Genomic DNA, 25,899 nt, shown 5'->3' on the forward strand with positions numbered 1-25,899 from the left:
GTATAAGATTGGCCGTAGTCTGGCTAAGTCCACAATTTGCTTCCTGCCAAGATCGTATCTCAAGGGCAGTAATGGAGTGCTATTCGGGGTACCAGTAATTAACCTCAAAAATGTATTCTCAGATATTTGGAGCGCACTCAAATTTTCATAACCCCACATCTCTGCCCCATAGAGCGCAGACCCGATTGCCTTGGCTTCATAAATCATCAAAGCTGGTTTAACTGGTTTAGTCAAAGACTTCTTATGTTCCAGATTGATAACACCAGCTAATTGTTTATGGCGTAGAGTTGCTATATCAATATGATGACACCACCTATTGTTATCCGCTATGTGGATCCCCAGGTAGGTGAATGAATTTACCACATCAAGAGGACGACCACTCATGACGATTTTGGACTTAAAACTACGATGTGGATCAAATATCATGAGCTTCGTTTTAGACACATTCACCTCCAAACCGTGATCCACACAGGAGGTATCAAAGATGGCCAATGCATGTTGTAAACCACTTGGAGTTTTGGATAAAATTAACGTGTCATCCGCAAACATTAAAATAGGAACTTTTACACCTGCAAGAGAGGGAGCATCCACTGACTGAGATAACATACGTGGGACAATACCGTTGATAAATAGGGTGAACAGGGTTGGGGCCATTGAACACCCCTGCCGAACCCCGCGCTCAACAGGAAATTCAGCAGTGTCCTTTCCATAACCCCCCCACTGGATTTTTGCATAGGTTAACTCATGAAGTCTCATGATCATAGTCAGAAGAACATCAGGAACCCCCAGAACCTCCAGAACCTGCCATAGTTTTGCCCGCGGCACCAGGTCAAAGGCAGCCCGTAAATCGACAAAAGCCGCATAGAGACTGCCTCCTCCTAATACCACGGTCCTCCACTGGATCAATTGAAAGCGAAAAACTTGATCCACTGTGCTGGTTGCCCTTCGGAAGCCAGCCTGGAAAGGTGATAGGATGTTATTATCATCTGCCCATTCAAGCAATCTGTTAACAATCACTCGGCCAACTATTTTTTGTATAGTGTCGATCAAGCTTATTGGGCGATAATTACTTGGCTGAGCACGATCTCCCTTTTTGTGCACAGGAATAATCACAGCCCCCCGCCATGATGCCGGAATGTCAGCACCCATAGCGATGTGGTTAATAAGCAGATGAATGTATTTGCACCATCTCTCTTTATCATTTAAGAAAACGTCCGCGGGGACGCCATCTAAGCCTGGTGCACGTCCACTATGCACAGATTTAAGGGCAGACAAAATTTCATTAAGTGTAAATGTATTATCCTCTGCTAAGGACTGGCTCGGGGAATTCCCAGCTTCCACCTGGGCACTTGCCGCATACTGGGAGCTAAAAAATTTCACCCAGTCATCCTGTGCGACATTATTATTGGGTGGCTCCTCAGGTCTTTCACTACCCCATTTAACGATATTCCAAAACATCCGGGAATTTTTCCTATCACTAGCACATTTCAATCTAATAAAGCTTTCATGGATATCTTGGTCACGTGACATACAATGTCTGGTGACATCTGGACAATGTATCAGATCATGTCAATAGCATGGAATGCCTGTGTCTTGTGACATGTTGTGCCAGTGCCTTGTAATGCCAGTCACGCTGGTGAAGTAGACCCTTCTGGGTCAGTGCCATCCCTGATTCACATGTCTGTGTAGACCTTTTTGGAAGGTCTGCTCCTAGAGAGGGCATCCCTGCCCACCAGTAATATGATACCATTTAGCTATACATGAAAGTGTTGCCCTTGGCTTGCACCCAGAACGCATAACCAACTAGGTTCCTTCAATCCATTGCTAATTAAACCCCTATAAAACTGTTTCCCCTTTACGTCCTCCATGGTTTCTGTTTCTCTTCAGTCCTGACTTTCCCTTTGGCTATAAATGGAATTCCCTCTGTTCCGCTCTCCTCTGCCAAAAGTCTTGGCTTTGTTGTAGACTTTCCACTATTACATCGCTAAATAGGGCGCGTCAGCAGCTTTGTAGCTCAGAGATCTGAAACAAGTCACATTTTTGATTCCATCTTCAGTGTTTGTTCTACGTCACAGCAAAGCCCATCTGGGTGTGTTTTGGTTGTAGAACCCAACACTTCCCTTTGTCTCCTAAAATCAAGTTAAGCTGCTCTCTTGATTGCCGGCACAATGAGTGTGATGGTAATTCAGCTACCTTCACTCTCCCTATCTTTTACATATTATTTTGAAGGCCTTTTGGAAGTTGGTCACCTCTCTTCTCCGAGTGCTAAACAAAAAGCTTTTGGTGGCCAACAAATGTTGGGTTGCGCTGAGTCGTTTTTGGCATATATCTCATAAAATCATTTGAATGACACTGATCAACTTTTTTGTGTTTGGCCTTTGTGACAGCTTTAGCTGTCTCAACAGACCATTGATTTTGAAAAAATATCATTGTCTATAATTCAAAATGGGATTTTGGTCAGCCGTCTTCATCCATTGGTCAGTTAAATTGTGATTCACTTTTTGTTCTGCCTATTGGGCATTGGATCAGCCCACTTTGCCCATCTTCTCCCTTCACTTTGAGTGACCTCACAAAGCCAGTGCACATTGTTCAGCTGCACCTAAAAATATTTCCATTCTCTTCACTGACAAAGCTAGTTTAAAATTAACTTCAGTAACAGCAGTTTCTTTTTAAAGTTGCTGTTAAAAAGCGTTTAAGTGACATTCTCGTCTCCCTGACAAGAACAGTAGTAAAATGCATGGCACAACTTAAGGCTTACTGTTTAAAAAGAGCCACATCAGTGAATTTTTACATTTGTATTTCAAGCTCATGGCATATGCTTGCAACAAAACATAAAAACTAACAATCGCACCATCTTGCCCACGGTCAGGCCTGTTGGCTTTGCCAATGCTCAATTTTTATCTGTAGACCTACTCTGTGAAGATTTTAAACTTAACCTCAGCCTTTCACCCCCTCTTATTCTGTTCAGTGTATACTATAAAATACTTTTAATACTAGCATATTTAGAGGTTTCAACAATTCTTTCTTAATCGTCTCACAGCTGTTTTGGGTTTTTGGCTCAGTATTGGTTTTTAAGGAGTTTCTGCCAATGCTTATGTTTTATGCTGATTTTGTAAACGCCTTGCATTATCCAATGGCTTGGTTGCCCTTTAAGTTCTTGATGGAGTACTAAAATGTATAGATATTTTCGTAACGAGTTAAATGTTGCGTCTCTAATTTCCGGGTATCGTGGTCATGTGATATATAATGTCTGTAGTTTTTTTTGGTTTTTTTTAAACAAATTTTATTTGTCAAATTTAATGTCTGTAGTTTACTGATGTTCTTGCGGTATTAATTTTTTTAACAGAGTAAGTCTTGGTGGTGGCATCATATCAGTACTATACTGATATGAATTGCCAAATTTTGTCAGTAACCAAGCGATATCTTGACAATTTGTCACGTCATGTCAGTAGCTTAGGGATATCTTGGTGATGGCGTACACCAGTAACCTAGCAATATGTTAATTCATCATCAGTCATCATCACCTTCATCATGATGGAAATCTGATACAGCGTTATGTGCCAGTGTCACATTTATGTAAATACCATCAATAGCTTATTGATATGTCGTCAATGTGATATATGCCAATAAGATAGGGACAACTTGATGAAATTATACATGCCCCTAACTTACTGATATCGCTGTGATCTGATATTGATCAATAGAGAATTCTTGTGACTCTGCACAGGCACCCACACATGTAACTCCAATGCTGCATCGCAACCCACACATGTACCTCTGATGCTGCATAGCAACCCACACATGTAACTCTGATGCTGCACAGCCACCCACACATGTAACTCAGATGCTGCAGAGCAACCCACACATGTAACTCTGATGCTGCATAGCAACCCACACATGTAACGCTGATGATGCACAGCCACCAGCACAAGTACCACAGATGCAGAAGGTTGCAAGACTCAACCACATTGGAGATATCCATTAGGATAATCACACAATTCCAGAAACAGCAGTTGAAGAAATGGCAAGGATTAGCATGAGCCTGTACAAAACCCATAGGCTCCAGGAATGGCTGGAGGCCAGAAACACACAAAGCAAGATGTAGACGCGTCTTGCTCTAATGCAGCTGGTTACCAGCCAACGTAGACAGTATGATTTTATGTCACATGCCGTGGGCGCACTTCACACAGGCTCACGTCAAAGAGACTTTCTTCCACAAGCTATAAGGGTAGTTCTAAAATATAATGTGTTTCAGTTTTATGTGTGGGTGCTTGTTGGAATTTATAAATATGATTAATACTTATTATCCTTTACATAACAAACAGTGTGATCCCTATGTAAATGGGTGTTCCCTCCTCCCCTTTCCCCTGTTATAAGTGGAATGTTCCAAATGAGCCTGTCTTAGAATGTTCAGGCATATGACAGTTGTGAACGTTGGAGAGCGGATGACTGGAATAAAGAAGACTCTTCCATACCTCTTCAGCATGCATTCTATTATTTTTACTTTACAATACTGGCGATGATTTTGCTGCGCAGGGGGCAGTCTAGTCATCTCCCCTTTGTGTACTCTCTCATTCAGTATGACCCTTGAGTGATTTAGCCTTTGAGTACTCACTGAATCAATCGGACATCCTTTCGCACAGTACTGCACCATGCTGCCTGATGACATTTGGTGTTAATTGAGGTATCCTGCGGCCCTCCTACGACAGCTTGTGGTGTTACTTTTTACCTTTTTACTCTATATCACAGGGATCCTCCTGATCCTTGGTCATCTTTCCCGGCACCGAAAATTAGCGTAGCGGAGCACCAACCTCTTTTGGCTGGTGTTGAGGAGCATTAGACTGCTGTTGGAGGTGGTGGTCCAGCCCTGCGTGGGTGTAACAGGAAGAGGAGGAGATCCCAGGAACCTGCTTGGCATTGGAAGGAAGAGGAGGATATCTCGTGAGCCTCTTGGCGGTGGGCCAATGACCATAGTGCTGGTAGTGAAGGAGGTTCACCCTGCCTACGCATTGCCCCTCTGAGCTCCGTGTGTGGAGCTCAGAGGGGCAATCCCATGTGTAGATCCGATGTCTCTTCTGCACTGTATAGACCCACATTTATAACCTCTGTGTCCTTCATTGAACCAACTTCACTACTTCATCGTCTACATTTTAAGAAACAGTAAAGAGGGTACACTTCTAACCCTATGGTATTGTTTTTCTTGTATACACGGTTCTGCTCATGTCATGGTGACACACACCTTCTTCGTGGATGACTCCAAGTTTTCTATCTTCACACTGTGATGCACACACCTTTCTAAGTGTGTTTCTGTATTTGTTCACACAGTGACACACACACCTTCTTTAAAAGTTCAGCAATAAGTTCTCTCCCAAAATTTGCATGCATTTTATGTCTGCTGCTATTACTTACCATTGCAGCTTTTTTTGTTGTATATCCTGCAAGTACAAATTAGGTATTATTGCATAAGCTATTACTATGTTCATGTAATATATTGTTTTACATCTTTCTCTTTCATGTATTTTAATAGTGAGTAAATTTCAAGTAAATCATTATTTCTCTTCTAAGACAATGTGCATGTTATACACTATTTCTCTCTTTTAAAATATGTATTTAACCGTTATCTTTAGGGAGTATATTTTCTATTTCTCCATTGAATTGTATACAGAAATGATGGCTGTCGCAAGGAACAATTAACCATCATCCTTTTTTAATCAAATTGGTAAACCAGAGATTCATTGGAAAGATTGGATAAAATTGTTTGCATCATATCTAATATCAGTTGAAGGGGAAAGATTCACTGCTTTATGCAAACAACACCTACTGTTGCATAACTTATGAGTACAAGGTCGTAAAACATATGAAACACTACCTGAGCCTGAGAGAGAGAGAGAGGGAGAAGAGGAACAGGATGTTTATAGTGTAATGCTTTCAAAACTTGAAGTTTACTTTGGAGACAAAGTAAATGTAGTTCTAGAACGGCACACATTTTTCAGTCGAGTACAAGGTAAACAAGAATCCATAACTAACTATCTTGCAAAATTGGGAGGGTTAACAACATTATGGGATTTTGGGAATCTTACTGATTCTCATATAAGATACCGGTTAGTAAAATGTACTAACAATACACGCATACAAGAAAAGTTATTAACCAAAAACCCTGTATCAAGAAAGGCTATTGATGTAGCACAATCAGTAGAACATACTGCCAATTGTATTAAGGAAATAAAAACATCTGGTGATTTAGTGGCCAATGTACAAGAGACCAAGGCAGACATTGATATTTATAAAGTTAAAAATAAAGATGTAAGTACAAACAAAGCAGTGAAAGAGGAAAGTAGGCTGAAAAGTTTTAGATGTGGTAGAAGTAACCCTCTTGCAAATAATTAACAGTGCCCAGGCCCTAAGTGTTATGTGAAAGAAGTGTAATAGAAGGGGACATTTTGCCAGAGCATGCAGGGATGGAGAGAATGCTCAAGTAAACACAAGTGCAAACATATGTTTTCCAAGTTAGCGACAAAGAAAAAGAAACTAATCTAATTACCCAAAATATATAGTATTTCTAAACAACAAACCAGTAATGATGTTTACAGATTCATGTTCCCCATTTACCTTGTTAAACCTAGCAGATTTTGAAAACGTATCTGGAAGTCTGAATCCTATTATGGAGGAGCCTTTCTATACCAGAGGGGTATAGAAAGGAAGCCCTACCTCTGGTGGGTATGATAAGAATGCATGGGGGTTTTAAAGGCAGATCCACGTGGGTATGATATATATTGTGGGAAAAGTTGTAACCTTATTTGGATGGCAATATCAAAAGGAACTAGGAATAATTCTAGATCCTATTAAAAAGATCAAGTGCTCCTGGTAGACAGAATTATTGGTGCATTGGATATTTGTGAAGTATACCCTGACTTATTTTCTGATAAACTTGGACAATTACATAACACAAAATAAAATTGGGACTAGGAGCTAAACCCACAGTGCACAGACCATTTTCTGCACCATTCATGATGAGAGATCATCTGGAAAAGGAATTGAACAGATTTTTCGAGATGGAAGCCATACCATCTATAGAATCTTTTGAATGGTTGGTTCCCATAGTCATGGTAGCCTAAGCAAGTGGGGAAGGCATTTGTTTATTTTGTGGAAGAAATACAGCTTACATGAGAACATATGAATGGAAAGACATCCTCTTCCACATATAAACAAAATGTTGAAGCTAAATATTTCAGTGTCATTTCTTTATCCATGGCCTACCATCAAGTAGTTCTCCACCCGGAGTCCAGACCTTTGACAGCATTTCCTACACCATTGGGGGCATATATGTTTTAAGGATGCCATTTTGACTCGCATCCGCGGCGGCAGTCTTTCCAAAAATAATGCATCATATTTTGAAAGGAGTAGCTAATACTTTAAGATTCCAGGACGACATATTAGTCTATGGTTCCTGTATTGACGAGCATGACAAACCATTGCGGATAATATTCAAGAGGCTAATGGGGACATGGTTAACTGTGAAACAGAACAAATGCCAAATTAGAGTCACCTCAGTTGACTAGGTTACATAATATCTCAAGAAGGTTTCAGGCCAAAAAACTGTTTGATTCAGACATGCCTCATACCTCCCAAGAGCAAAGATGAATTGAAATCCTTTATGGGTTTGATCGAATACATGGCTTAATACGTGAAAAAAACTTTCTGGTGAGTGTCTACCTAATATATTTAAAAAAACAAGGAGTTTGTGTGGGAAGTAAAGCATTGTGAAATAATTGATCAAATAAAAGATTAAATAATTAATTCACCTGCATTAGGAACATTTGATCCTAGGAAAAAAACGATATTGACAACAGATGCATCCAATAAAGGTCTAGGTGCAACTTTATCTAAGGAAGGTGAGGAGGAGAAAAGATAAATAGCATTTGAATCTCGTTGTCTAACCAAAGTGGAATGCAACTATTCTGTCATTGACAGAGAGGCCCTAGACTTTTTTGGTCCGTAAAACATTTAAAATTTTACCTATTGGGAATACAATTTATTGTATGTACAGATCACAAACCTCTTACTTTCATGTTCTCCATAAAAGGGGTTGAATGTAGTATTCCTCGCATATCCAAACTGATACGTGGTTTGGAAAATTGCTGCTTTAAACTAAAGCACCTATTGGGAGGGGAAATACAATTGCTGTCTACTTCTCAAGAGCACCTTTCGAACAAGAAGTACATGATGAAACATTAGACAGTCCCATACTGGAGTGGTGTGGCTCACTGGTTAGAGGCGGCAGACCCGGGAGGAGAAGACGGCCCGGGACCAGGGTTCGATTCCCAACGCGGCAGGGTCATGGACCAGGGTCAGCAGACTCGATAATTCTCACCTCAGTGCCTACACTAACCAGGGATCACACTCGGCAACTCTGGGCATTAGCTTGCATCATCTCCACAACGGCCCCCCACATACGCCGGGGATGCCTGGTTTCACCTTGGAGATACCCATTAGGGACCATCTCACAGGAAAAGCCAGGACGGGTTCCCCAGCGGTCTACTGCGCAGAGATACTCCTTCGGGAGTCGATTCTAGCGCATTACAAACCCACAATTAATTAATTAATTAATACTGTCCATACAAATATCAGCCTTAACTAAGGGTGAATGGGAAGAGTGCATGAAGAAAGATGAAAACGTAACCTTACTTAAAGACATGATCATAAAAGGCTGGCCAAACAAGTGCTGTAAAATCAAAGAAGAAATGAACAGTTACTGGGAAGGAAGACATGAACTATTTGCCACAATGAGAAAATAATAACACCAGAAGAACTAAAAGAGAAAATGATTGATCTGGTCCATGAGGTACACCTAGGTAGGCATCACCAAAAATAAAGTAAGAAATAGTTTCTGGTTCCCAAAAATAGACTCCCTAGTGAAACAGAAGGTAAAAAATTGCATTAGTTGTGCAAAAAGCGACAAAACCAACATCTTACATAAAGCGCCCCTATTCCCTGTAGATGTGCCTATGTAGCCCTAAGATAAGACAGCCATGGATGTCATTGGGCCCATGGAAGGTGTGGGGACTTTCGAAAGATTCATGATAGTAATAATAGATGATACCCCCCATTGGATAATGTTTAACTTTGTCCATCGTACAACAACTACCATAGAGATGCCTTTAGCAGAGAAGGTATACCCTCCATAGTAGTTATGGACAATGGGGTCCAATTTACATCCCAAGAAATGAAGAAGTTCCTGCAATCCCTTTTTTTTTTTTTTTTTTTTATTTATTTTTATTTTCCACACTTTCAGAGACATCATATAAAGATACAAATATAGTACACAATGAATCAAAAGAATACACAAGTTAATAATAAGTTACTAAATAAAATTAAAACAACCAATCAAGGTACACAAAATGTTGACCAAATCTCCTGTACATCAGCAATAAATACTCGTTGAGCCACGTTAATAAACAGAGATCAAAATATAAATCAGATCAAATGGTCTTACCATTGAAGAATTCATATTAGTTACAAACAAGTCCTATATCTTCAACCCTAATTTCCGTTTCCTTGCCCCCTTGACTGAGTATAAGCTAAATTCCAAACTAGCTAATCTGTACATTTTTGCTCTCCAAACTTCAAACCTGGGTGACTCGGGGCATAACCAATCCCCCGCAATGCACAGTCGGGCCACAGTCATTGCAACAAATAAAAAGAATCGGTGTTTATACATAATACACCCTTTTGAGACTGTCCGCCCCATCCCTAGAAGTAACAGAGCAGGAGAGATTTGAAGTGAATACCCTAAAATAATGGATAAAAAGCGTTCAATATCACGTAAAAATATATTCAATTTTACACAACTGAAAAATATGTGTTCTATATCAGCATTTTCCGCCCCGCAACGGAAGCATTAACCATTATTCACTTTTTCATCCGTGCTGGTGTACAATACAACCTGAATAAAGTTTGGAAAAATTGTATCTTTAAATTTGCTGACATGAGAACTTCTTTAGATCTGACAATTGCATCTTCAAGTGATATATCTGATTCATTCTCTCCCAATATCAATGCCCATTGTGAAGGTATGCTTTTCCAGATCATCCTTTTTACCTAAATTTAAGATTTTATACAACATTCCAATTTTACTCTGTATCCTTATAGCTTCTATTAACGGATTGGAAATCAATTTTAATTTGCGTTTTAACCGAAAATCAAGAAATTTGTAAAAACTTTAAAAAATGCGATTGCGGTAGGTTATAAACCCTTACTAGGTCCTCACACTGTTTGATATTTCCCGTCTTATCATACAAATCTCCTAATAAACCTATTCCTTTCTCTCGCCAGACCCTTACGGTCCTATCAAAAAATATGAGTGGGGGCAGTTTAGTCATACTCAGAGGAGTATAATAAGTAAGGTCTCCTAAATTAATTAATTTGCGGGTTTTCTTCCAGGTTTTAAATGCTGCTTCTACAGTCTTGAATCTGGTTATCTTAAAATAGCTCCATTCTACTTCCCGAAATAAACTTCGATTAGTTTCGATTCCTAAAGCCAGGTGAAAAAAGGTGTTCCTGCAATCCCTTTATATAAAAAAAACAACATCTTAGATAAAGCGCCCCTATTCCCTGTAGAAGTGCCTATGTAGCCCTAAGATAAGACAGCCATGGATGTCATTGGGCCCATGGAAGGTGTGGGGACTTTCAAAAGATTCATGATAGGATTAATAGATGATACCTCCCATTGGATAATGTTTAACTTTGTCCATCGTACAACAGCTACCATAGAGATGCCTTTAGCAGAGAAGGTATACCCTCCATAGACGTTATGGACAATGGGGTCTAATTTACATCCCAAGAAATGAAGAAGTTCCTGCAATCCCTTTATATAAAACTTGAGAAAACTGATTTATACTACCCCAAAGCCAATAGATTAGTGGAGAGAACTAATTGTATGATTAAGCAACACATTCAACTGGCTGTTGTTAATGGGCAGGATGTAGAAAAATCTCTATGTGCCTGTATTTGGTCATATCACACTTCACCCAACATCATCACTGGTGTTTCGACATTTGTATTTATCAAAAAGAGGGAACCTGGCCCCACATCGAACCTGTCATGGCTGGGTGGAGGTAAACAAGTGGAAATAGATATTTCCAAAGCCCATGAGAAAGCGCATCAACATCAAGTCCAATATAAAAACTGGTATGACAACAAACATGGGTTAAAGAGCACAATTGGAAAGAAGGTGATTGGCTGCTAATAAGAAGGAAGACTAAAGAGCATCAAAACCAAAGTAAATATTACCCTCCTCGTTGAATAACTAAAGTGAACCGCAATTAGGTACAGTTAGACAATCGGTCAAGTATGGAGTTCAGACAAACTTGTGAGACATGAGGGCAATTAAATTTAATGTATCTTGTTCACTGATCTATTCCCTGATAAGGAAGGAAATGTTATAATTTATATAAATATAATTTATATGTATTAACCTTCACTTAACAAACTGTGTGATCCCTTTGTAAATGGGTGTTCCCTTCTCCCCTTTCCCCTGTTACGTGAGGAATGTTCCAAATGAGCCTGCCTTAGAATGTTCAGGTAGATGACAGTTTTGTCAGTTATGGAGAGAGGATGACTGGAATAAATAAGACTCTTCCTTACCTCTTCAGCGTGTATTCGATTATTTATACTTTACAATAGTGCCCTGTACTGTTGTGATGTGACACAAGTTTTACAACCTTCGCAAGACACAGGCTGAACCCCAAATACCTTTTTATCTTGTTAGGGAGAGTCATTGTGGTCTTAGGTAGCACATGAAAGCTGTAAGCCTCTCTGGATCCTCAGTACAGCATCGCTACAAAAGCCCAAATCCTCTCCAGGGCCACAATCAGTCCAAAACTGCCCCTTCTCCTCCCACCTCCTTCATCACGTGGTGGAAATCATTTCAGGATTGGCAGGTTTTCACCACTCTATAGAGCACCTGCGGCCAAAGCAAACTGACATGGGTCAATCAGAAGCAAAATTACACAGACAACGCTTCAACACTTCACATCACACACAAACCTTGTAAACCGACATCACATACAGAGGGGCATGGTAGTGTCTACCTGGGCACAGTGTTTCTGGTGTGCTGACATCTACTTCTGGAGAACTTGTTCTACTTCATATATTCATTACCTTACCTTTGAGCTAAATTTTCCCCAGCTTAATATAGTTACCCATAAATATTATGTGATCATCTAGTGATGCCACTCTTTCTTTGCCCCTTTCCCCATGATTGTAAATGTACTTAAAAAGCATGTCATTTAATTGGCTGCATCTTCTCCTTCTGGTTTTCTGGGATTAGAAACTGTGGTGTATTTAAAATTTCTTATTTGCTCTTTTTTGTCAATTGCAGAGAGACTGCAGAAGGGACCAGCATCATTGTCGAAGTTGATGGCAATACAGCAAAGCTGAGGAACATAAAAGTAAGTGGCTATCTTCCTCTTGCGATTAGACACCCCAAAAATCCACGGTGTGGTAGGGATTACCCATGAACGTCAAATCACTGAAGTGACAGGAGAGGGAGCCTGGTCAAGCCCTGGTGCCACCCTATCGTCCCACGAGCCACTAAGGGGGCTATTGGATGGATACACAGTGTTGTGTTATCATTTGTTAATCTGGGTCTCCTTTTATTACGGTTCTGGGATTTATGTTCTCCTTTTGTTTGTGGTTGCTTGTTTACTTTGGGATGTATATTGTTAGTAAACATTTGCTACATTTCTGATTTAATTGTGTTTCATACTGGTTAATGTGAAAATAAAATGAAAATGCTGAGGACCTTCCTAGTATATTTAGTGTGCATGGGTGTGCAGGCTGAAGGACTTTGACGTTCCTCGTTGAGTAGGGTTGCTGTTTGACCATTGCCTGGTCAATGCAAGTTGTTTACCAGATGCTGCCTCTAGCCAGGTAAACAACAGGGATCTGATGTTGTACATGTAATGATGTGGTATGTGTAAGGTATGCAATACAGGAAGCCTATGTGAAGGGTCCAGAGACCTGGTAGGTGTTGTATGGTTACTGCTTACTAAGTCAGTGTGTACCAAAAATATGTAAGAAAGAAAAATTTCTTTCTAGAGTCCCCTCACTCACCGGGGTTGCCCCACGGTGACATGCTTCATCATTGGGGCCATCCCAGTTCTCTACGAAAAGGGGCGTGCTGCGACAAGGCGACTACGCTGGAGCACTGGTTTTGTGAGATGACTATGTGTGGTGCAAGTGTGGTGATGGTGGAGTGGGTGTGGAATTAAAAATACCGTGCTAGTGGGCCTCAACAATTTATTTTGCTCCTAGTGTGGTATAAGAATTAAAAAGGGGTAACACTGTGTTCTAACTTTTACTGAGCTAGATCAGTGTTATGGTCAACATGTTTCAAGCTCCCCCAAGCTTTTCTTCAGGACCATACAGGGTCCAGCCCTGTATTGCCACTCCTGTTTTTCAAATGAAAAAAATTAAAAAAGTGTTGCTAAAAACTACTTATCAACATTAACCGCTGTTGTTAATAAAACATGCGTGTTGCTGTACATACGTTTTGTATTCTACTTGGAATTCTGTAAAAAAGAATAACATTTGTTAAATGATGGACATCCCCTTCAGAGAAGGGGAACAACTCACATGCATCTCACTCCAACTAGGGCGTGGGTGTGCCCTTGGCATCATACTGATGCGTGCTGGTTGTCAAAACGGTGTGGAAAAATAAATCACTGTGAATCAAGTGGTTTAGTGGTTTCACACACAAACATTTAGACTTACTGTGACTATTGACAAGACACACAACATATACACACAAAATAGAAACATGGCAGGTGGTTATATTTACATTAAAGAGTGTTAGATTACACCCCATGGTCTTAGGCAAGGGCAGGAACGCCTCGTGGAAACATTGCTGAAAAGGAGTTTTAAGATTAGAGTTAGAAGGCTCCTTCTCTGTTTTGCCCATTGAAAAGTGCCGGTATCCTTGCAATCTAGCATCGTATTAAAACTTACTTCCTATCGGCAGACCCGCTCGGTACTACCTGATGCTTCCTCACCCGACCGCATACTGATGTGAAGCGGGGCTCGCGGTGTATTTAAAACGCGTGAGCTTCCGGGTTGTCAGGGAAATCTATCTGCTAGAGCGCTCGCTGGGGCGGCCATCTTGGAAGGATGCTATCGCGCTCGTCGCGAGTGCTGGAAAGTAATAGTCTTTCTCCTCAATTGTGCCGAATTTGGAGATGAGAAATAATTTAGAGTGATGCTAGGAATGGGGGTATCGTAAATAACTAATTAAGAACACAGGTATTTTTTCGGACGGATGGAGGTTTATGTAATGAGGCTAATCAAGTCTTTTAGAGAAACGGGTTTTTGGCATTGGGTAGATAGAACGGTTAGTGTCTATCATTTCTGGGATTATAGCGGAGGGTGTTCAATTCTTATGGAAATTGGATCTGTTAATGTTGTTGGAGGGGCAATATTTCATAGTGATGAATCAGTGTCACTTCTGTTGGTTATTACGGATTCGTTTCATACAGATGGCTTAGGGGCGGAAGGCCCCCCATGGGATTTCATCATTCAGACCTTGGGTGTCCGTATGTAGGCGAAACACCCATCTTTGTTCCTTCTCATGGAGGATTCGTTCCTGATTGTCTTTGTTTTTAACTGTTTCTATGACCACCCAGGTTAGGTCATTAGGTGTATGGTTCTGTTCGATGAAGTGGGTGGTCATTCTTGTTGTAGCTCGTTTGCACCTGATGTTGCTTCTGTGCTCTACTATGCGCGTGCTGACCTTTCTGGTGGTCATACCCACATAATGTAGGTTGCATGTGCAGGTTATCAGGTACACAACTCCACTGGTGTTACAATTGGAAAATCCCTTTAACTCCCATTTGGTAGTGTTGTTAAAAGTTATGGTTTTGGTTGGGGAAGTTAGATGGCATACACTACAGTTATTACATGGGAAATGACCATCAGGTAGTGGTTGTGATCTCACTGTTTGGATTATTGATTTGGGACGGGTATGCACCAAATAATCTTTCAAATTTTTCCCCCGCCTATGACTGAACATTGGGGTAGGTATGTTTAGGCCACCGCTGTTAAGTATTGGCCAATGTTTCTTGATTATTTTGGACACATTGTTAGAGACTTGATTGTACGTAGTGATACAAATTGTTTTTTTGTTTTCAGGTTGTGTTCTTTCTTTAGGTTCCAATAGTGCTTCCCTATTGTTGTTTGCCGCCCGTTTTTTAGCCTCTTTGATTAGTTTGTTCGGGTATTTTCTGTTTCTCAGCTTGTTACTCAAGTCCTCCGCTTGGGCTAAGTAGTCAGTCTTTTTGCTACAATTCCTGCGTAAACGCAGGAATTGCCCAAAGGGGAGGTTTTGTTTGAGGTGGCGAGGGTGGAAACTGTCAAAAGTCAAGAGGCAGTTTCTTGCTGTCTCCTTAAAATGGGTTGTTGTTGTCAGTTTACCTGACTCAGCATGAATGTTCAGATCCAAGAAAACTAGATCGGTCTTGCTCATGGAGCAGGTGAATTTCAGGAAAGGATCCTGTGTGTTGAGCCAAGTTAAGAAGATCTGTGCTTCTTCCTCTGTGCCTTGCCATATCAACAGAACGTCGTCGATATAGCGTTTCCAATGTAGGATCTGGTGTCTGTGTGGATTCCTCTCATTCAATATCTTGTTTTTCTCCAGTTGATAGACGTACAATCCGGCTATGCTCGGCGCAAATGTACTGCCCATACTGGTCCCATGTTGTTGTTTATATAGGGTTGATTCAAAACGGAAGAAGTTTTCACACAGTGCTAATTGGCAGCATTCTAGTACTACATGGCGAGGGGTGTGGAATTCCCACTCACTCTCGTACAGTACTTCCTCCAGAATCTGTAAGGTCTCTCTGTGTGGCAAGCTGGTATACAAACTTTCGACATCCAGACTTATCAAAAGACTGGATGTTGCGTCGAAAGTTAGGTCTTGTAATAGGCACAGTACGTCCTTGGTGTCCCTTAGATAGGTGTCCGTTTTCTGTACTAGGGGTCTGAGAAAGGCATCTGCGAATTGTGAAAGAGGCTCTAAGATTGAGCCTATCCCCGAGACTATAGGCCTCCCTGGTGGGTTGTCTAGTCTCTTGTGTATTTTGGGGATGGTATAAAAGTATGGTATTACTGGCTTCTTGTTTGTTAAGAACTCAATTTCTTTTTTACTAAGCCAATCATTGGCTTGACATTCCTCTGTTAGGTATGCAATTGAGATTCTTAATCGTTCCGTTTACGCAGGAATTGTAGCAAAAAGACTGACTACTTAGCCCAAGCGGAGGACTTGAGTAACAAGCTGAGAAACAGAAAATACCCGAACAAACTAATCAAAGAGGCTAAAAAACGGGCGGCAAACAACAATAGGGAAGCACTATTGGAACCTAAAGAAAGAACACAACCTGAAAACAAAAAAACAATTTGTATCACTACGTACAATCAAGTCTCTAACAATGTGTCCAAAATAATCAAGAAACATTGGCCAATACTTAACAGCGGTGGCCTAAACATACCTACCCCAATGTTCAGTCATAGGCGGGGGAAAAATTTGAAAGATTATTTGGTGCATACCCGTCCCAAATCAATAATCCAAACAGTGAGATCACAACCACTACCTGATGGTCATTTCCCATGTAATAACTGTAGTGTATGCCATCTAACTTCCCCAACCAAAACCATAACTTTTAACAACACTACCAAATGGGAGTTAAAGGGATTTTCCAATTGTAACACCAGTGGAGTTGTGTACCTGATAACCTGCACATGCAACCTACATTATGTGGGTATGACCACCAGAAAGGTCAGCACGCGCATAGTAGAGCACAGAAGCAACATCAGGTGCAAACGAGCTACAACAAGAATGACCACCCACTTCATCGAACAGAACCATACACCTAATGACCTAACCTGGGTGGCCATAGAAACAGTTAAAAACAAAGACAATCAGGAACGAATCCTCCATGAGAAGGAACAAAGATGGGTGTTTCGCCTACATACGGACACCCAAGGTCTGAATGATGAAATCCCATGGGGGGCCTTCCGCCCCTAAGCCATCTGTATGAAACGAATCCGTAATAACCAACAGAAGTGACACTGATTCATCACTATGAAATATTGCCCCTCCAACAACATTAACAGATCCAAGTTCCATAAGAATTGAACACCCTCCGCTATAATCCCAGAAATGATAGACACTAACCGTTCTATCTACCCAATGCCAAAAACCCGTTTCTCTAAAAGACTTGATTAGCCTCATTACATAAACCTCCATCCGTCCGAAAAAATACCTGTGTTCTTAATTAGTTATTTACGATACCCCCATTCCTAGCATCACTCTAAATTATTTCTCATCTCCAAATTCGGCACAATTGAGGAGAAAAACTATTACTTTCCAGCACTCGCGACGAGCGCGATAGCATCCTTCCAAGATGGCCGCCCCAGCGAGCGCTCTAGCAGATAGATTTCCCTGACAACCCAGAAGCTCGCGCGTTTTAAATACACCGCGAGCCCCGCTTCACATCAGTATGCGGTCGGGTGAGGAAGCATCAGGTAGTACCGAGCGGGTCTGCCGATAGGAAGTAAGTTTTAATACGATGCTAGATTGCAAGGATACCGGCACTTTTCAATGGGCAAAACAGAGAAGGAGCCTTCTAACTCTAATCTTAAAACTCCTTTTCAGCAATGTTTCCACGAGGCGTTCCTGCCCTTGCCTAAGACCATGGGGTGTAATCTAACACTCTTTAATGTAATTATAACCACCTGCCATGTTTCTATTTTGTGTGTATATGTTGTGTGTCTTGTCAATAGTCACAGTAAGTCTAAATGTTTGTGTGTGAAACCACTAAACCACTTGATTCACAGTGATTTATTTTTCCACACCGTTTTGACAACCAGCACGCATCAGTATGATGCCAAGGGCACACCCACGCCCTAGTTGGAGTGAGATGCATGTGAGTTGTTCCCCTTCTCTGAAGGGGATGTCCATCATTTAACAAATGTTATTCTTTTTTACAGAATTCCAAGTAGAACACAAAACGTATGTACAGCAACACGCATGTTTTATTAACAACAGCGGTTAATGTTGATAAGTAGTTTTTAGCAACACTTTTTTCATTTTTTTCATTTGAAAAACAGGAGTGGCAATACAGGGCTGGACCCTGTATGGTCCTGAAGAAAAGCTTGGGGGAGCTTGAAACATGTTGACCATAACACTGATCTAGCTCAGTAAAAGTTAGAACACAGTGTTACCCCTTTTTAATTCTTATACCACACTAGGAGCAAAATAAATTGTTGAGGCCCACTAGCACGGTATTTTTAATTCCACACCCACTCCACCATCACCACACTTGCACCACACATAGTCATCTCACAAAACCAGTGCTCCTGCGTAGTCGCCTTGTCGCAGCACGCCCCTTTTCGTAGAGAACTGGGATGGCCCCAATGATGAAGCATGTCACCATGGGGCAACCCCGGTGAGTGAGGGGACTCTAGAAAGAAATTTTTCTTTCTTACATATTTTTGGTACACACTGACTTAGTAAGCAGTAACCATACAACACCTACCAGGTCTCTGGACCCTTCACATAGGGTTCCTGTATTGCATATACTGACTGGAGGCCGACCTGGTTTGGTTTAACCTCCTTCTCTCCCTCCCCCTTTTTTTGTTTATGTATGTGTAAGGTAACCTTTTCCGATTGGTTCGTTGGTGTATCTGTGGTGTGGGGAGAGTCCCGTTGAGTTGAATCTGCTCGACAGCTGTACGGCCTCAGTACCATGTCATGTCATGAGGATTCCAGGGATTGTATTTGTATTTTTTTGAGCTTATATAGCGCACAGCTACCCACAAAGGGTTTCCCGGCGCTTGCTTAGGGAACCCGCCCTGGTATTCCCCTGTGAGATAACCCCGGCAGGGTATCCACAAGGTGAAAGCCAGGCATCCCGCCGCGAGGGGCCGTTGTGGAGATTAAGCAAGCTATTGCCCAGAGTCGCAGAGTGTGAACCCGTGAGTTGAGAAGGCACCGGAGCGAGAATTATCGAGTCCGTGGAATTTTTTGAGCCCAAGACCCGCCGAGGCGGGGAATTGAACCCTGGTCCAGGACCGATCTCAGCTTCCGGGTCTGCCACCTCTAACCCCTGAGCCACACTTCTCCACATGTTGATTGAGTAAGCAGAATTAATTATGATTGGAAGGCGCTGTGGAGTGAGTGTGGTTGGGTGGAAGCTGCTGCTGAGTACCACGATAACCGACTAATAGGCACATCTGGGCCACAGTGGAAGTGTTTTAGGAGCTTTGTCTCGTGCTGTGCTGAATGTTAGGGTGAAGTGTGCCATGCTGACAAGAGCTCACACCTGCTTGCTATATCAGCATCATGCAGGTGGCCTTGTCTAAGGTCTCCTGTTGTAAGGCTGTGCATTTGTTGCCACCTGTGCTGTAGCATGCATTGCTGCTTGGTGGCAGGGGTTATGTTGCTAGAGCGCGCAGTTTTCCCCAGGTCACCCGGGATACCAATTCTCTAACACGCACTGGGCCCTTGGCGTGAAGAACTCATTAATTTCGTTTGGGTGAAACTGGGTGAGGATTTCTCCTCCTGCACGCTGCTAGGAGTAATCAGATTTGGATTTACCTCTGCTTACCATGCACCCGACTTACCACAGGCGCAATTCTTTGACGGACCTGGAGCTGTTAAGGAAAAGTAGACAGGCCTAACATCCAATACACCTTAAAATCCACAATATACTTTCCACAGTTTATAAAATGACCACAGACACCTGATTAAGTTCTAGTTTTTATATAGGAATTCAAAGTGAAGAAGCCAAAATAATAAGCGATACACAGAGTAATATATCAAACATCAAAATCAGTATCAAAAGGTAACTTTGCACAAACAATATGACCATTTAGAATATAGGGGAAACTACAGGGAGAAGTTTAGCACATACTATTCACTGCCACTTTACACTAGAACATAGGAAGGGAATGGGACCTAGAACATGTACTTAACCTAAGTATTGAACTATTCTTGCTACTTTCACTGCAATCCACTAAAGGAAAGGGAAAAACGGGAACATGCTATGGTTTTATAACATCGATGAATTTCTAAAGGAGAGGGGGAGAGAAGGAACCAACTACAATTCAGGCACATATAAGTTCAATGGTAATATGGCAAATAACACAGGTAAGAGTGTTTTAACAGATCAGAAAGAGAGAGAGAGAGAGGAAAAGAGATACGCAAACCCACAATCTATATTTACCTAATTCAGATTGAAGACCAACCCTGGCCACGGGTCAGTTGGGAAGACGGGGACAGGGACCCTCAGGAAAAGAATGCCAGACTGTGAGCAGGTACAGCTCACGGAGAGTAAGGACAGGATACCCCTCAGGTTCGGATCAAGGACTGGGCCTCCCAGGGTACGACCAACACCCACAGCTTCGGACAGTAACGCCTGCGTTACCCCCTCCTGCAAGTAATCCGCCAGAAACCCCGATTGGATTTTCGAATTCCCCAGCAAAGTGCTTCGCCAGCACTTGGGATTTTCCACCCCTTGGGAGTTTGTGGAAAGTATGGACAAAGTGCTCCGCAGCACTTTCAGAATGAGCACCTATTGAGATCGTAGGGTCAGTGACAGGTCTGCTACTCGGACAAGTCGGACAATTTTCCTAAGCTAAACTAGGGTAATTATACAGTTTTGGGGACCCTCAGACCACCCCCTAAGGTTGCAAGTGACAGTTTCCCATATTGTGATTGGTCAGGAGAGGTGGTGTGGTCGTTACCACCTCCTAGAATTCAGCTTTCACACGTTTAATATTCAATTTTCATACCCGCCCCCCAGGTTCACGTTCTCATGCATAGAATACAGTAATACAGGACAGCCTTTACAATAGGTAGCAACAGTATTGCTTCTTTCAAGGTGAGACTCCGTATTCCCAGTGATGTTCCCAGGCGCATTGTGCTTCAGGTGCCAGCTGGCTAGGCTTAGCTTCTGCGCAGTTGGAACTTTCTCCGGTCATGTGACGGTGCCCAGCAGAGCTTCAAGCATGGCTCCGCTCATGATTACCCAGCCCACAAAGACGCGGTACATGCAAAGTAAGCGAAAACAAATTAGAATCATACATAAAAATGATCGCACTGTATACCATGATAAGAGATAACCAACCCTTACTTTTATAATAACTATAGCATTAGGGATCAGTGCGAAAGAATAGATAGGCTAAAAGCTGCTGCTTTAAGCAGAGAGCGTGGTGAGAGACAAGCGGCCATATTTAGCATCAATGCGCATGAGCACAGAATCCCTCCAGAAAGCGAGTGCGTCACATCACATGGGTATGACCGACGCATGCGCAGACTGAATTGCGGCAAAGCAGCCATTTTCAGTGCAAGCTTCGTTAGTACGTGAATAGACAAACAAGCAAGCATCCTAGGGACACCCGCGTGTAAGGGAAAACACTTTACAAATGACGAACAATGGTGTTAATATTATTATGCCATTTAGACAAGGGTTTTGCATACGAGCAAGGCGCTATACGTGCGAATCCTTGCTCCATCAATCCCCTCTTTGATGATATTTACTATCATCACTACATGAAGGAAACAGATGCCAACTTTTCTCATTCATTCATATCGTCCATTTCGATTTCAATAAACTTATTGTTTAGTTTTCTTTCAGCTTCCCTATGAGAGTGGTGATTTTTCGCCTTTTTATAAATTGCACTTTTCAGCTCTTCTAATTCTAATTCATCAATGTTTCTTTTCACCCCCCTTGGATTGACTGTATATTTCTTCTTACACTTCTGACATTTGCAGCAGATAAAAATGATCAATACAATCACCCCTATTATGACTATTGGCATCAGTATTTTCCACAAAATATTTCTACCTAGATTAGTAAACCAACTACCTATAGAGGAGAGACCTCCAGTCAGTCTCGTCCAGGCACTGTCAACCTCCAATGGTTTGAGTTCCTTTTCCAAATTAGTTATGTTCCTCACATATTGTTTTAATTCGATACTTTTGTCAGGAATGTAAGTGCAACAATGTTGCGCTCTCAGCATTCTACAGACTCCGCCCTCTTTTGCTAATAGGGTGTCAAGGGCAAGACGGTTTTGTAAAACCATTGATCTGATCGCAACCATTTCAGTATTGACCAGCAGGAAACCAGCAGCAGTGTCCGTTGATAACCGGTCCACTACTGTAGACAATTTACAGATTCTATGGGTGTTCAGAACCACCCCCATTCCAGGTATCAGTGCACTAAAAATATCACCTACAATTTCGCCTACACTTTCGCGTCTACTACGCACTAAGCCATTAGTTTCATCATCGCTTCCAGCTGCATTGTTCACATGGTATATTTTCGGGAAGACAATGCCAAAGTAGCAGCTCCCATACCAGTGATCCGGCAATTTGAAATAAGCCTTGTTCCCACATATATAATATATTCCGGGAAACACAGGTTCTGACCCATTTTTGAAACCCCAACCTCCGATTACCTTATAATTATGTTCACACTCGCTGGAACCGATGAATACATTGTTATAGTACTCTGTCTTTTCCCTATGGATACAAAGTTTCCCTTTTCTTTCAAAATCCAGCAACAAGGCAGGACTGGCTTCGCCTGCTGAGGTGTTATCCATGTGCTCAGCCCACCTAGGGATTCTATCCTTCTCGTCATTTGCCTTCTTCTGAAACTTTTCTCTCCTTCTGTCTGCCATCTTTATAAACATCTTTTCCTGCTCTTGCAGTGAACAGGTCAGATTGTCTTCCCTTGCTTGATCTAAGTCTATGTTACCTATAGTCAGGAAATATTCTCCCATATAGCGGGTCACGTCACTTGTAGTATGTACACGGTTCAAATGTCCTCTAACAGGAAGTTCAGAAAATACTACGTCATCATTTGAATAATAGTACTGCAAGGTGCTTCTATAGAACAAGCTAGCTAATATACTACAGGAGATTCCATAGGTCAAAGGTAGGTGGTGGTATGTCACGCCTTCAGCCACTGAAGTTGGCAGCTTCATGCAGACATAACAGTCCTCTATTTCCATAGCTTCTACGTAATGCACTAACAGGTTAGCAAAAACATTTAAGTGCGTCCTGTTCTTCATTTTGTGAAAGTGTAGTCCATCCTCATCTGGTGCTTCTAAATCAGGTCGTGTGTGTGTCAGTCCTACTCTTTGGTCTCGTCTTTCTAGTCTTCGTGGTGTTTCTGCAGTCGGTACAACCCCTACATCTACTGCTTCTGGTTCAGTAGGGGACAAGTTAGGATTCTTACTTATCATAAAAGGTAGAAAAACTGTTAGTCCTATCCACATTACTATTAGCATAGCTACACTACACAAACATATCTTACAACAGGTTTTGAGACACCCACAGCGGGATCTCCCAGAGACACTCGGATCAGACATATTTATCTTACAGGTGGCTTTTGCTACCCCTCTTCGTTTCTCTGCACCAAAGGCTCACTTCGGGCTCTCTTAAGGAGGGTCTTCGTCCGAACTCCGATCAGCAATGGACTCGTGGTCACTGTTGCCACTGTGGTGAGGCTCGTCAATCTCTTCCAACACAAAGTACGTCCACTCAGGGCTCCGATACAGTCGGTTCTGTTTCTTTATTCTGTCGCTCTTTCTCAGCGATTTGCCTTGGGCTGCACTCTTTTCACTTAAAGCCCTTTTTCGGTCTTTATCGTTTTCTTCGACTGTTTTTAGTCTGAGCCTTAGTCTCTTGACGTATCGAGGTGTACTTCTTCCTCCGTGCCTCCCAGTGGTTGAGGAGACTTCTCCTTCTTCGTGCACTCTTTTCACTTTTTGTTGTGGCACTTCTGTTTTCCTGCCTGTCTGACTAGTTCCAGGTCTTTCGTCTATTTCTTCTGCCTGGTCGCTAATCTGTCCCTGCTCAGATTCAAATCGCACTTTCTTTTTACTTTTTGTTACTGTTGTTTCCGTTGTCTGAGCACTTTGATCTAGTTCTATCTGTCCCTGTTCATGCTCTTCGATCTCTTCGTTTTCTTCTGCATGAACGTCAGCCCTAATTTCTAACTGTCCCTTTCTCGGCTCCGGAGTTTCAGGAGGAGTCTCGAGATCTTGATCTGACCCTACTTGGCCTATGTCCTGATCAGGTGTGTTGTGGCTTTCGTTGACCTGACCTGCTTCTTCTATTTCTGACTCACCTGGACTATCCCACTCACTGTCTAAGTAAGAATATTTCCGGGTTCGTATTGGATCATGAACCGGTTCGTCGGCGGGATACCATTCAACGTCTCGACTTGTGCTCGACAGTTCGATGTCAGCTAGCTCCGGACTCTCTTCCTCGGAGGTCTCTTCAGCTGTGCTGCCTTCAGCTCCAGTCGCGTTTTCTCCAGATACCCGCTTTGTGTGGCTGGCGTGGATCCACTTCGGTACACCAGCGCACTTCACAGCAGTGGTAGTGACGAGGATCACTTGTCGTCGCTTTCCCCACCTGGGCTTCAAGCAGCTGCTTCGGGTGTGTTTCTTTAACACCACCCAGTCTCCTGGCTGCAGGTTGTGTGCTGGAGTCTTTGGCCACTCGTCTTCGGTCTCTCCAATCTGCTGAGAGAGAGAACGCACTTGGTCACCCAACTGCTTGCAGTATTCTAGCACCATATCATCAGAAATGCTTAGCAGTTTGTTTCCGGGTACCCATGCCTGGCGCATCACTCTTCCCATCAACACTTCATGGGGACTCAGGCCAGTCTTTCGATTTGGGATACTTCTCAAACTCATCAGTACCAGGGGTAAAGCTTCTATCCAGTTCATTTTTGTGGAATCACACATTTTTCCCAGTCTGGACTTCAGAGTGCCATTTATTTGTTCCACTACCCCAGAAGCCTCTGGGTGGTAGGCGCAGTGCAATCTTTGCTTCATTTTGAATGCTCTACAGAGTTCCAATAGGACATCGTTGGCAAAATGCCCACCTTGGTCCGTTTCGATTGTCTCTGGGATCCCATACCTAGGTATCAACTCCCTGAGCAATAGCTTGGCTGTGGTGATAGCGTCATTTTTCTTAGCTGGATATGCTTCCACCCACCTAGAGAATAGACAAACTATGACTAAAACATATCTGTATCCGTTGCATCTGGGCATGGTTATGAAGTCTGCCTGTATTCTTACGAAGGGACCTACTGCCTTTCCAATAGTACTCTGTTTTACTACAGTCTTCTTTCCTGCATTGAATTGCTGACACACTAGGCACCTCTGGCAAAGCCTGTCCGCCTGGTCCCTGAACTTTGAATTGCAGAACACTTGTTCAAACACCCGACACATCGCATCTCTTCCCATATGTGTTGGCTCATGTATCATTCTGACCATGGGGTCGATCAAGCTATCAGGCAGCACAGGCACCCCATCCGGATTTACCACCACACCATCTTCTCGCAACTCGCATTCCTTTGCGGCCCACCTGCCTTTTTCTTGCCTGTCTGTGGCTTGTTGTATCTCTCTTAATTCTTCCCACGTTGACACATTATCAAACAACATAAGTTGGCAGCTGGTTCCATCCCACCGGGCAATTTGTAGGGACATCTGGTGTCGGGCACAAAACTGTGCAATTTTGTCAGCGTACCTATTACCGGCAGTCACATCATCGTTTCCAGATCTGTGAGCCGCACACTTGACCACAGCCAATTCTTTGGGTAATTGGATGGCTTCCAGTAAGTTATGCACTACTTTCCCATTTCGGATAGGTGTGCCAGAGGAAGTCATGAATTCTCTTTGCAACCACAATTGGCCGAAGTCATGAACAACCCCGAAACAGTACTGACTGTCTGTGTAAACAGTAATTCTTTTGTTTTTTCCCCTCTTGCATGCTCGAGTTAACGCTATAAGCTCCGCCACTTGTGCAGATTTCACCTCGCGCATGTA

At 42.3% G+C, this 25,899-nt stretch overlaps 1 protein-coding gene across 1 annotated transcript in view; it reads left to right on the forward strand.

Annotated features, from left to right (window-relative positions):
- The window catches only part of LOC147689637 (stAR-related lipid transfer protein 9-like), a 574,886-nt gene that overhangs the window by 103,435 nt on the left and 445,552 nt on the right, over positions 1 to 25,899 (forward strand). Inside the window, exon 2 of the mRNA XM_086937097.1 lies at positions 12,380 to 12,449. Coding sequence (XP_086793223.1) covers positions 12,380 to 12,449 — 70 coding nt within the window. The remainder of the gene's footprint in view (positions 1 to 12,379; positions 12,450 to 25,899) is intronic.

The sequence above is a fragment of the Lissotriton vulgaris genome, chromosome 9 (assembly GCF_964263255.1).
Source record: "Lissotriton vulgaris chromosome 9, aLisVul1.2, whole genome shotgun sequence".
Classification (NCBI taxonomy): Eukaryota; Metazoa; Chordata; class Amphibia; order Caudata; family Salamandridae; genus Lissotriton; species Lissotriton vulgaris.